Source organism: Spea bombifrons, chromosome 4 (genome assembly GCF_027358695.1).
Source record: "Spea bombifrons isolate aSpeBom1 chromosome 4, aSpeBom1.2.pri, whole genome shotgun sequence".
Lineage (NCBI taxonomy): Eukaryota > Metazoa > Chordata > Amphibia > Anura > Pelobatidae > Spea > Spea bombifrons.
The window spans coordinates 91469916-91482077 of NC_071090.1; the positions used below are offsets into that span (position 1 = coordinate 91469916).

General features: G+C 42.8%; 1 protein-coding gene across 1 annotated transcript in view; it reads right to left on the reverse strand.

Moving 5' to 3' along the window:
- The window catches only part of ADAMTS17 (ADAM metallopeptidase with thrombospondin type 1 motif 17), an 84911-nt gene extending 72749 nt beyond the window's left edge, over window positions 1–12162 (reverse strand). Inside the window, exons 1-3 of the mRNA XM_053463779.1 lie at window positions 11968–12162; window positions 11602–11719; window positions 3295–3647 (exon numbers count right to left, since the gene is read on the reverse strand). Of these exons, the coding sequence (XP_053319754.1) occupies window positions 3295–3647; window positions 11602–11719; window positions 11968–12162 (666 nt within the window). The remainder of the gene's footprint in view (window positions 1–3294; window positions 3648–11601; window positions 11720–11967) is intronic.

The following is a 12162-nucleotide window of genomic DNA, read 5'->3' on the forward strand; positions in this document are numbered from 1 at the left end:
GACACTTCATAAATTATCACCCTATTTACAAAATTCTACAACAGTCTACTGATCCCCAAGCTGGTACACAAGAAACTAGCAGGTAATGATGCCCAGGGACTCACTGGCTTCAATCCAGTGGGAGATAGAAAAAGAAAGACTCAGTAACAGTCTCACTCCCAGATACGGATCTAACCTACTTATAGGGCGTTTATCCTGACAGCGGGTTAAAATCAAAAGAAACACTTACTAAAGAACAACAGATGGAGTCCTCATAAAGAAGGAACCTCTGTTTCCTCTTTCTCCCCCACCAAGATAAATGGATTTCTCCAACTGAATGGACACTGCAGATTTAAGATGACCTGGGTTCAAATGGTTCCCGCAGCCCCAACAAGCTGAAAATGGGCTCGCCGTGTGGGTTAAAGGGCAGCTGTCCGTGACTGTCTCTGCTTTTGCGTTCAGGTTGTTTTATTGAGGGATTCACTGCTGGCGGATAAACAGTTACATCCTTCAGTGACCTGCAAGCCTCAGCACAGAAGGAAGAGGATCACAATCCTGAAGCTGAAGAGAGGCTACATTATCCATAGAACTTCTGCCAACAACAACGGAAGGATTTTCCTGTGCAAATAAAGCTCTCAAAGCATAGAGGACCTACAGCAGAGATTAAACTGAGGTTCCTCTGATAACTGCAGTGCGGTTGACTTGGATACAGGGTGTGGATGTGCCCGGGAGGTATAAGATCGTGTGAAAAGAGGTGTTTGTGCTTTCTAGAAAGCACTGCACTGGGGCTGATGGGTCTGTAATGCGGCCGAAGAGGTTAATGAAAGTGAAAGTATCAGCTCTGGATAAATAATTAAGCGAGGAAAGGGCCCAAGCACATATATCATACGGAATGAGTTATTAATCATAAAAATATATTAGCCAAATGCACAGCGCCCCCATATGGCTTTAATTATAACCTGACTTGTGTGAAATTGCCCTACGATGATTATTACAGGAGGTCTTCAGAATAACAGAACATTCTGGAGATGGGTTCTAGTTACAAGGTTCAGATGACACAGCTAATCAACTTTCCTGCTATGGCATGGGGTATCACTACCGATACATGTCTTCTCTTTTTCTGGAGGGGTACATTGAGAAAACATTTCTAACAATTACCAACACAAATCAAACCGATTGCAAGTAATAACAAAAAATCATCTTAAAATACTTTTAAGAATTATGATGCCGTTTCACTTATACAACATATAAATTAAGCTCTGTAGATCAGGGAAATAAGCAGATCACACAAACAAAACAAAAACTTTAAAAACACTTTTACCGTTTCTATGGCAACAACTTATCAGTGCATGCTCTTCTGTCACATGACATTTAAGTGTTTCCAGCCCAAAAAAATATGAATGGGGTAGACTTCATCTGAGTTAACGACTATTTCTAGGAAGGGGTTGGACATTCAACAGTAATAGGGATGTTTATAGTGCTGTGTTTAGTAACAAAAGTTACATTGCACAGATGGAGTAGATTGAATAGGACTTTAAACCAGGCATGACCGTGCTCCGACTAGCCATCTGGCAAATACCTAGCTGCCCGGTAGCCGATAGGGTAACATACTTACAGATAGTACTGAACCAGCAGTAGGTTGGGTCCCACAGCATGCAGCCACAGGCTGGACACGTGCGGCCATGCGCTGCAAGGATATAAGAAAGGAACTTCCAGCCACACTTATCTAGCTGTCAGCCGCACATCATTTAGAGACCGCGGGTCCTGAAGTGCCAAGGCCGCTTAGCGATCCTCAGTACGGAAATGGACGTCACCTACGTATTCCTGACTTTGACATCGTTATTTAAATTAACAGCATGGGTAACTTACCCAATATACTTTTGCCGATTACTACCACACTTCAAAATCAATATTTTTGTATGAATTGATAATATTTATCATCTTCATATGCTTCTATAAAAAGCTCATCCTATTAATATGAATAAATGAAATATAAGTACTTGTCACTTTAATATTCCTGTTTTACATTCACACCAGCGAGCTCTCCTGCTTCAGCTCGGAGTCTCCAGGTAAATCCCTGCTTCCCCAGGTCTCTGGGTGACTACGCCCCAGAAGAAAGAGACTTATCTGGTAAGTTCCCAGGTATGATCATGTCCATATATCTGTGCGCACCTTGGTAATCACATATGGATGACTACCATCACGTACTTTAAATATTCAATTCAATGTACTGAATATGGTGATGCAATATTGAGTTCTGGCCCTTCACAGACAGAGTGATAAATAATGTTTTCTGTAGTTTTAGAATCCTCCTTTTTTGTATTATTTTGTTGCTTATACGGTACAATTAAAACAATGATCTGTAGAATATTCAGCTAATTAAATATCTGAACTTGGCATCTCTGATACATTCTACCCCACTCAAAATATAGTAGCCTTACTTAATTGCGTTTCTATGATTACTCTCCCATCTCTTGCTGTTCTTACTTTGCAATGGGTTACTACAGGGGCCGACAGGAGCCAGATAGTCATGGTTTCTAGGGTTTTGGATCTGGCTCCAAACTTTTTGTGCCATTTTGTTGCATCTATGGGTTACTTAGCTTAGTTAGGCTAAATCTGCTTGAAAGATCTAATGCCCTGGCGACATGTGCCCAGAAAATTAAGTATGAGGAACTTGGGGTTAGTAAGATGCCATGGGTTTTACTACCCAGTTCAGTTGACATTGAAATCAAAGGGAACTAAATGCTTAAAAGCTGGCGTTTCTTGGCAATTGTGAATTTTCACAAATAAAGTTCCAACATACATGATCACATCATTTTGTGCTTCTCTCGCTAAACATTGAGAATTCCGTTCCTCACCAGACAAGAACTGTTTATCCTATTAATCTTCTTTCAGATGTTGACAGATACTTTAAGAACTTCTGAGCTCTTGAAAGCTTACGTTTTTTTCTGTGAATGTAGTCAAATTAATTCAATTTTGAAGTACCCTCGTGTTCATGGTCCATGGATCCATACATGGTTGTGCTCCCTCATTCATAATAGAAAACTGTTTCTCAACATACGCCCAAACCCAGAAACGTTAGTATTTACCTTTTATTCTGTATGTACTCCCCTTGAAATGTTTATTATGACTTACTTCTAAAAATTGGACAGGCACTGAATCAGCTTGAGACTTTCCAAAATTCCCCAAGGGGTACGATAACACATGATTTACCATAAACCCATGTATCTCCTCAACCTTAGGTGTCCTGGTTATTCCTGGGGATATTAGTTATGCAAACTGCTTGTGCATATGACAATAAAATATGATACACACCAGTCCTGCGCATGTGCTGACAGATGCAAAAGAATGGTTGTAGTTCAGAACTTCTCCGGTATAAAAGCAAAGCAGCTCTGCTGGTATTCCAGACCGGATTCTGCCTCCATCGTCTGTCCTCTCCTCTACCGTGAAACCCGAAGCAAGAAAGTGATGGTCCTTCTGCAGGTGTAAGTACAGGTCTCTACCGAAGGCAGGCAGACGGACATATAAGTTGTCTGGATGGCTTCCAGGAATGGAGCGTGGTCTCCTGAGACTCCGGAAATTCGGTTCCCCTCCTCTCTGAAGCGGGACTGCCCCCTCCCATACAATCTGAGGGATTATAATTTCTACTCCTGGATCAGAGGATAAAGCTGTGAAACAAAATATGAATTAAATACACTTTTTTTGCATAATATGCATGCAGCAAATAGAACTTCCCAAAGTCACTCCAGAAAATCTACCCAAACAACTTTGTATCCATATGTTTCCACATCATAAATGAATAATCCACATTGCTTGAGTGGTTTATAATACAATGTAAGCATTGTTTTCCTTCCACCAGCAATGGAAATGTTAGGAGTTTAGGGTAAAGGTTGTAAATTGTCACTGGAGGTTCACTGGTAGGTCTCCGGCTGTTCCTGGACTATAAGGACCATCATCCTTAACCACATTGTGCTACCACCCTGATCACCTGGAGAGCTAGAACCTCACGTGCCGTCTGCTACTGTGTTACACCTTCACCAAAAACATTAAGTGAAGCCAGATCCCTTTCTCAGCTGAGCTCCAGACTGCTGCGCCATGCACTCAGCCTTCAGCCGGACTCCAACCCTTAATGAACGGAAACTATGATGTTCAAAGAGGGGGGCCCTGCCAGGATCAGCTCCGGCTCAAACATCAGCCATGGAAATATAAAGGGCCTCTTCACGCTGCTCCCCCCAGCCTTCTGCACAGCACACGCATCCAGCAAGATGCTCACAAGGTCTGAGGGGCCCCACTCAACTTGCTAATATATAGTTCACAAGGGAAGTATTTACTAAACTGTTTTCTGCCGTAAGGCACAATAACTTAAGTTCCATCGGCCTGTGGTACTGTTACCTGTTGTGGTATCGCAACAGCGCTGTTCAGCAGGGGGCTTTGATCTTAGATCCTATTAATAATTCTGTTATAGCCTTCAACTGTACAGCTCTTCAGATTCCCTGCTTTGTGTTAATTAGAATCCAGATCTAATCCGCAAGCCCGATAAAAAAATTAACCCTTTGGCTAGACACTATTATACCATATGTGCACAAGTGCATGCTTAAAATATTTAGACAAAAAGAAGGCACTCAAAGGGTTATTTGGTGTAACGTGACGTGAAAGAATGTGTCCTGTATTGGTTTACACTAATATTGTGAGCGAGATCAAAGCATGTGGGGAGACCCAGGATGGGACAGCAGATGTTAACTCATTCCGGGGCAAGCAGAATATTGCAAGCAAGCAGGTATTGCGTGCTGCCCCTATAAAAACTGGTTTAACCCTTTATACTTAACACACTTTATACATAACACACGTTCATGGCACTGTGCTTTAAAATCCATTGGCCATTTTAAAGCAAATACGAGACACTCTAGAGTCAAAGTTCTAAATTTTGGAGCCATCTGCTGAAATACACACGTGGGCTTATTTGCAGACTGCTAAGCGCTTTTTTCTCAGAAATCCGCTTAATAAGTAACAAACCACCTGCTTCCATTCATTTTAAGATTCATTCTTAGCTTATCAATTTTTTATCCAGTATACAGGCACTCTGCACCAAGGATTTTCTATTGTCATTGACATATTGGGCATTGGGGGCAATGAAAAAAAAAAGGTTAATAAAAGTGAGGCAATTAGCAACAACATTCCACTAGTTGCCATGGTGATTGCCCAACTGGGCAGCAGAATGCAAATATACACTGAGTTATAATAAACTGGCCAGGTTTGTTTAGGTAGAACCCAAAGTGTTCCTTTACCTGGATATATATAGGGATAGATAGATAGACAGACAGATAGATAGATAGATAGATAGATAGATAGATAGATAGATAGATAGATACTGTATATATATTATACGTAGCTATAATACACTTTGTGTGTATGCACTATGCTTTTCCAGTACGTCTTGTGCCATTTAATTACTCGGTTACACATAATATGTCTTGCTGGCAGACACTGGTCTAGCAGAACCTGTCCAGATGTGTTCTTCACTGGGATGAGTCTGGTGCATGTGTGGCAGTCTCCTGCCTCTGGCAGCATGGAGTGCCCTGGAAGGTCCAACAGAACAAACAGACAGGATGCCTGGAAGAAGGAGGACCGCACTGAGCCAGGATCTGGGAATATCCAATGCGCCTGCGCTGCCAAAGTGACGTTAACCTTTTAGCTGCCAAAAAGGGGGTACACTGTGCATGGAAACCACAGGTGAGTGTGGCTATTAAATTTGGGGTTGTAAATGAGGGAATGCATCATTCACCAAACTCTATATGTAAGTCACGTCTATTAGGACAGATGACTAGTATTGTCTGCTTTCCCAGGGGTTCTTCCAGTTAGCAGTAACACATCCCAGAAGATAACACAATGAAGTGCTCACTTACCTGGGGGTAGTAGGAGGCACAGAAGGCTTAGGACCAGCATGTCTTAACAGAGGGGCAGCCCCTGCATTGGCTGGGTACCTGGAGGGCAGGTAGACTCACTGCACTGCAATGCAGCTCCAGCTGTGATAGTGGGTGCAGTGATGTGAAACTAGGGCATGTGAATTCAATCTGCACCAAGACAGCAGTATATATATAAAGTGTATGTATCTTTGTGTAGAAGACTATGTGCAGTGAAATAAATAAATAGCGCAGCACTCGTGTAATTTGTGATGCAGTGCAAATCCTGGCAGGTAGTGCAGTGAAGATGCAGTGCCCGGTAATGGGAGAGTGCAATATAGTAGCGGTGTATGTGCGAGGTGCGGTGGCTTCGTTGCAGCGGAGGTTGCAGTGTTCTGTTGTGCTAGGATGCAGATCCAGTTACCGGTTCGTACAGGTTGCAGTGCACTGCCGGCTCTTTGACAAAGCAATTAGTACAGCAGAGAAACTCAACTGGAGTTTCAGGTCCCGCCCACAGGGCTCCGACTCCTCCAATTACAGCGCGACCGGGACCGATGTCTGACAGTTACAGGGTGGGTATTGGAGGTGCGAAGGGGGCTGTGGGCGGAGACAAGTTCAGTACACGTGGTTAGAGCTCAGTACTAGGTATCTGCCGGCAGGGGGGGTGCGAGGTGTGAGTGAAGGTAATTTGGTTGGGGTATTTGGTGACGCGGAGGGCAGGTGACAGGTTAAGTAGAGCAAGGCTAGGGTAATAGCAGTGGAAGAAGGTTAAAGGTAAACAGCAACGTTTTAATGGGTATTTCGTATAGTCCCGTTTGCAGTAACTCTACTGTAGCTCTATAAATCCCTGGACCTGTAATCTGATTTATCATTTAGTATTGACAGGTCTGGTGCAGCATCACATAGAGTCTGCACTGGCACTGGCACTGGCACTGGCTTGCTTTATACACCTGCTCTAATGTTTCTGGTGCTCCAGGATGCTGGGGGTGTTATGTATTAAAGGGACACTCCAGAAATCATATGAACTGTAATGCATGTGATAGCTGAGGGGTCTCTCTTTGTAGAATCCCCCCATATGCATTTGCCTCTTTCCCCACCCCCAGCTATTTGCCATGCAGTTCTGTTCGGCTGGGCTGGGGCTGCAGTGATGGAGCAATTTTTTGTATAGATATAGGTTTTGTTTTTTTTTGGCACAATACATGTGATGTTTTTTTAATTTTTTTTATTAATACTAGAAAAAGAATCTGAGGACCGGGATTGTAATCGGGTTGTTCCAATACACTGAAAATGCCATGGTGGAGCTGGCCCCCCTAAAAAGTTCCAGGATTCTTTTTTGGGGGGGGTGTTAGGTAGCTGTTCTGTGCACGCCCCCTATTCGATGATTTCAGTGGTCTTTTCACTTGCGAGGAGGGACCTAGAAAATCTGGCACTTCTGCAGGCCTTTTTGGACAGTGTGGCCCCCCCAAAGAAAATAAGAAGGGGGGCCTGACCACCATTTTTGGCACCAAGAGCACAAGTTTTTTCTTTTTTTTCTCAGCGTAGCCATTGACCTCGGGGCTTCCAAAATAAAATATCTCCTGGCACGTAAGTATGCTTACTGTCCAGCTTCGTGAGGAACATTACAGGGGTGGGAGGGGCTTTAACGAGATCCCCCACCCCGTGCGCACGTGCGGAAAGCACTTCCATTAATTTAAAATAAGAACCTTGCCGTTGATTCGCTGTTTCAAGCAGCCAATCAGTGGTAAGAATTGGTTGGTATGTGCAAGAGGCGTGGAGCTGCAGCTGTTTATTAAAAATAACATTTTAAAGAATATATAAAACAAGTACTCACAAAGTTCTTTAACAAACCATTATTCTCTAATGAAGCTCCCGGGGAATGAAAAGGTGTAGCCAAAAAACAGGCCATCTTTTTTTTTTTTTTTTTTTTACAAATTGTTATGATGCGATTCTTTTTCTGGCATTGTGACTAGGCTTGGTGCGCCATTATACAACCCCTAATCATCCCTACCTTTAGTACCTTTTTGTATACCTCATAAGTGTCCTGGTTTATGCGTAACAATCCTGATTTTCAGGCACTCTAATGATATCCTGCGTAGCTGTTCCGCTGTCATGCATTTGCAGGCTGTGGGGATCATGACACCCTACAGCTAAGCACCTCAATGTGGCCCCCCTGCCTCTGTTGACACCCCAACATTGGTGTCCCGATTTGGACACTGAGGGGTATTTGAGCATGCGCCACTGCTGCCACTGGCAGTAAATGTGAATGGCACCTATTAACACTTGTCTCTGCAAGTGCTCGAGCTTCAATACGTTCTAGGGATTCTAGGGTTCTAGACGAACCATGTCTTCCCCAGTCATACATGTACAGCTTCCACCAGCTCACACGCCAGTTCACTTGTGTTAAGATCGTCTCCGGTTGGCAAGCAGCACTACCGGCTCAGCACACCATAATACTGCTACCAGCTGGTGCTGTGATGTCATTAAAGTGAAATGAATGGAACGTCCCCTTTAATGAACAGGAGTGCATAAGAGATGCCCGTTAAATGAAGAAGGAAGCGAAGCAAGGGTTAATTAAATTAATTGGTAATAAAGAATACGGTATATGTGGCACCAGTAAAAGAGGAAAACCTGAGTAATGGATTTCATTAATTGTAATTATTTGATTTTCTTCCCTAAGGGCTGTAAGAGGTGTAAGGTCATGATGCTCAGTAAAAGCCCCCGTGTGTTCTGTTACCCCGGTATAGGGCTTGGTAAGGCAAGAGGAAATCCTAACCTTGCAAATCTCCCAGCTGTGAGGAGAGGTGAGAAATACAACCGAATCGTGTATCATCTTAAATGTTGATGGCAAACCGCCCGCCGAGAACGCAACGATTCAGCCAAAAATAGCTGATTCTGAGAGCATAGGAGGACACAGGGCCTGGATTCCAGTGAGCAGGCTTGAAACTGGGCTCCGGCAGTGCAGCCATAGCTTGTTAGCGGTAACCCTTTCAGTGCTAGTCCGGAATCCACTATCCTGATTAACTGACTCCCAGTAATTAGAAGTATGGCCAGTGTCCTACAGAATAACCCAGGACTATTTACACGAATTAATTTATTAATTATATGATTTCCAGTTTTGTCTACTGGGTGCCAGCTGCGTCTGAAGTAACCGTCCCCTTTTCCCAACCTTTATTCTAAACCTTAGCCAAATGTATTTATTTTAATAATAATAATATCATTTTTGGGCAATAGAAATGGGCATTTTACATATAATAATTGAGGCTAAAGAATAATGTGTGTGGGGTATGACCTGTGTTTATCATGTAAAACAACAAAAAATAAGCTTGGATAGTGCCTTTCTATCAGGAAAGAATGAAGTGTGAAAATTGGCTGTGGCACTTTAAGGTCAACAGCCGACATGGGTGCCTTATGGATATACACAGCTGCGGCTTTTTATTATTATTATCTTTTATTTATACAATGTACGTAGCTCTTAATACAATACATATATTCAAGGGGTACGACAAGACAAGAATTGACAGACTAAGACAAACCGATACTTTATGTTGAGAGAGCCCTGCTGCAAAGCTTACAATCTTTTCCTTGCTGCCTTTGGCTAGCTTATTCTTTGATCAAGTAAAATTTTGCCTGTTTCCTATATTTTGCAAACCCAATTGTCATGTGACACAAAAGCGGGCACTGATAGGATGTTGCCGTAGAAACCGAAAAAGCTTCTTAAAAGGCTTTGTGTTGTTTTTATGTGAATGAAATCACAGATCTGTTAATGTTTATTGGCTTCCCAGCCTCCCAGGGAGCTCGATTTATATTTTGTCCGTGTAGAGCAGAGCATCAGGAGGACCAGGTCAGCACCTCATCACAGAATAATTCTCATACAACGAAATTCTGGATCCTGACATATTAACAGCTAAATAAATAGTTCCCCTCCCCTCCACATACCCCCAACAAAATAGTAAATAAACCCGCGCTCTACTTGTGCAAGTTATTCATGTGTCACCGCGATCGGTCAAAGTACAGCTCGAGTTAGGTCGCTTGGTGGTGGACGTGTCTCCTGTTTGTGGTTCGGGGGGGGGTCTGTTTTTTAAGCAGTCACAGTTTGTTTTGGACGTAGCTGCGAGAGAGAAAGCTTGAGGACGTCATTATAGTTCTAGCATCCTCAATATTCATCGGCTTCGGTATCATTTTTTTAAACATTTTTACACCTTTTAAGAAACCAAAAAATAAAAGGGTGGAAAGAATTGGATCATGAGAAGGCGGTAATGAATAAAACTGTCCCTGTAATAAATTTCGTACATTTGTGGCCATTTTAGAAAAAAAAACAGTACCTGGGGAAATTTTTTTTTTTTTTTGCTGAAATTGTGAAGTTTTTTTTTATTTTATGTTAGTATAAGGGGAGGGCTGGCAACCAAGTGGCCCAGTAATAAAGTAACACATTCCCAGAATTCATAGGAAGCCAATAAAGGATCCAGTAAGGATTTACATGTCACCTTAAGTCCTTGTTAGTCTAATGGTAGAACACTAAAAAACTTTAGGTAATGGCCCAATATGTTTAAATTAGAGCATATCGAGGGTGGTAGCCCCTTGCCAACTCACCCCTGTTAAGTATCTTGATGCAATAAAATGTCACTACAAATATTGCACCAGAATCAGTTTTTATACATAGCCCTATGGGTTGTTTTTTTACATCTTCTTTGTATACAAGAATTCTCTGTCAATCTGACCCTGATGTAGTCTGCACAAAAGTGAGATAAGAAACGTACTTTTTTTTCTCTCTTATATACAGCTAATTCTGGAAACTTAATGTATGTGGGGGAAATCAATATTTTTTTTAACCATCTTGAGTAAAATAAAATTTAAATATATCAATTTCAATTATCAATTTTCTTTTGGTGTGTTCAAGAGAGTAGAGTATGGCAAAGGCTTTTTACAGTGGCTAAGCAACAGTGCCACCTACAGTAGCTGATCTATACACATTTATACATATATACGTATCTCATACATATATACGCCGTGTCGCCATTCTATGTCTCTAATGCTGACACAGAGCTGTGATCTGAGCATCAGTGGATTGCAGACCCAGATCTCACTGTGCTTCATCAGCTATAGCTCTCCCAGCGACCCACTCCACCAGTGCTGTCTATATGCTGTGTACAGCCCAGAGCCCTGGCTACACATGTACAACAGTCTGAGCATCTGCAGCTATACCTGCATGAGGTCCTCTCCCACAGGTCCTCCAGTTGCTGACACTGGAAAGTGAGTTGGCATCTACCATTATTTTGGGAGGGAGAGAATATGAGGTTTGTATATACAGTGGCAAGAAAAAGTAAGTGAACCATTTGGAATTACCAGCATTTATGTATAAACTTGTGTTCAAATATTGATATGATCTTCATCTGTTACAATAATGAGCAAATACAATCTTATTTTAACAAATTAATGTACTGTTTTTGTCCATATTGAATGCATCATTAAAACATTCACAGTGTGGGCTCAGAAAAGTATGTGAACCCTAGGCTAATTACTTCAACAAAAGCTAATTGGAGTCTGGAGTTAGCAAACCTGGAGTACAATCAATGAAACGGAATTGGAGGTGTGTGTTTTAGAGCTACTTTAACATAAAAACCCCACTCAAACATTTTGAGTTTGCTATTCCATGGAAGCATCTACTCCTGTGATCCATGCCTAGCAAAAAATAAATCACAGAAAACCTAGAATCAAGAATTACTAATTTGCATAAAGCTGGAAAGGTTTACAAAGTAATCAAAGAGTCTGCTCTCCAATTTGACATCGCTGTTCAACTGTAGTTTGCTCTCCACAACTCTACTGGGAAAATGTTTTGTGGACTGGTGAAACGAAATTTAAATTGTTTAGGAAGGGAACTTCCGGTCGGCGGCCATACCTGGAGGCAGCATATTGACAGGGCTCCCCCGCGCTTATTACAATCCGGGGTGCATCACCCTTACCAAGCGCCATCGCCGCTCCCTGAGAGTACCGGGAGGCGGCGGACACTCTCCGCGATCTAACTACCGCTTTAGTGCGGAGAGGAAACGGCGGGGGGCTGCCGGCCGGGAGCCCGACGGTTGAGGCCTACCTTGCCGACCACGCGACCAGCTTTCTGCCACACCGAGGCCTCGTTTCGGCGACGTTGGAGCCGGGGTTGATCGGTCACCATCCCCTGAGCTCGCCGGTACAGCTTCAGACGGTGGAGGAGGTGCCGTCCATCGCTTTTCATTGGATCTCCCGGAGCGCCGCGTGGCCGCCACCCGCTGCAGGACCCTGGGCTCAT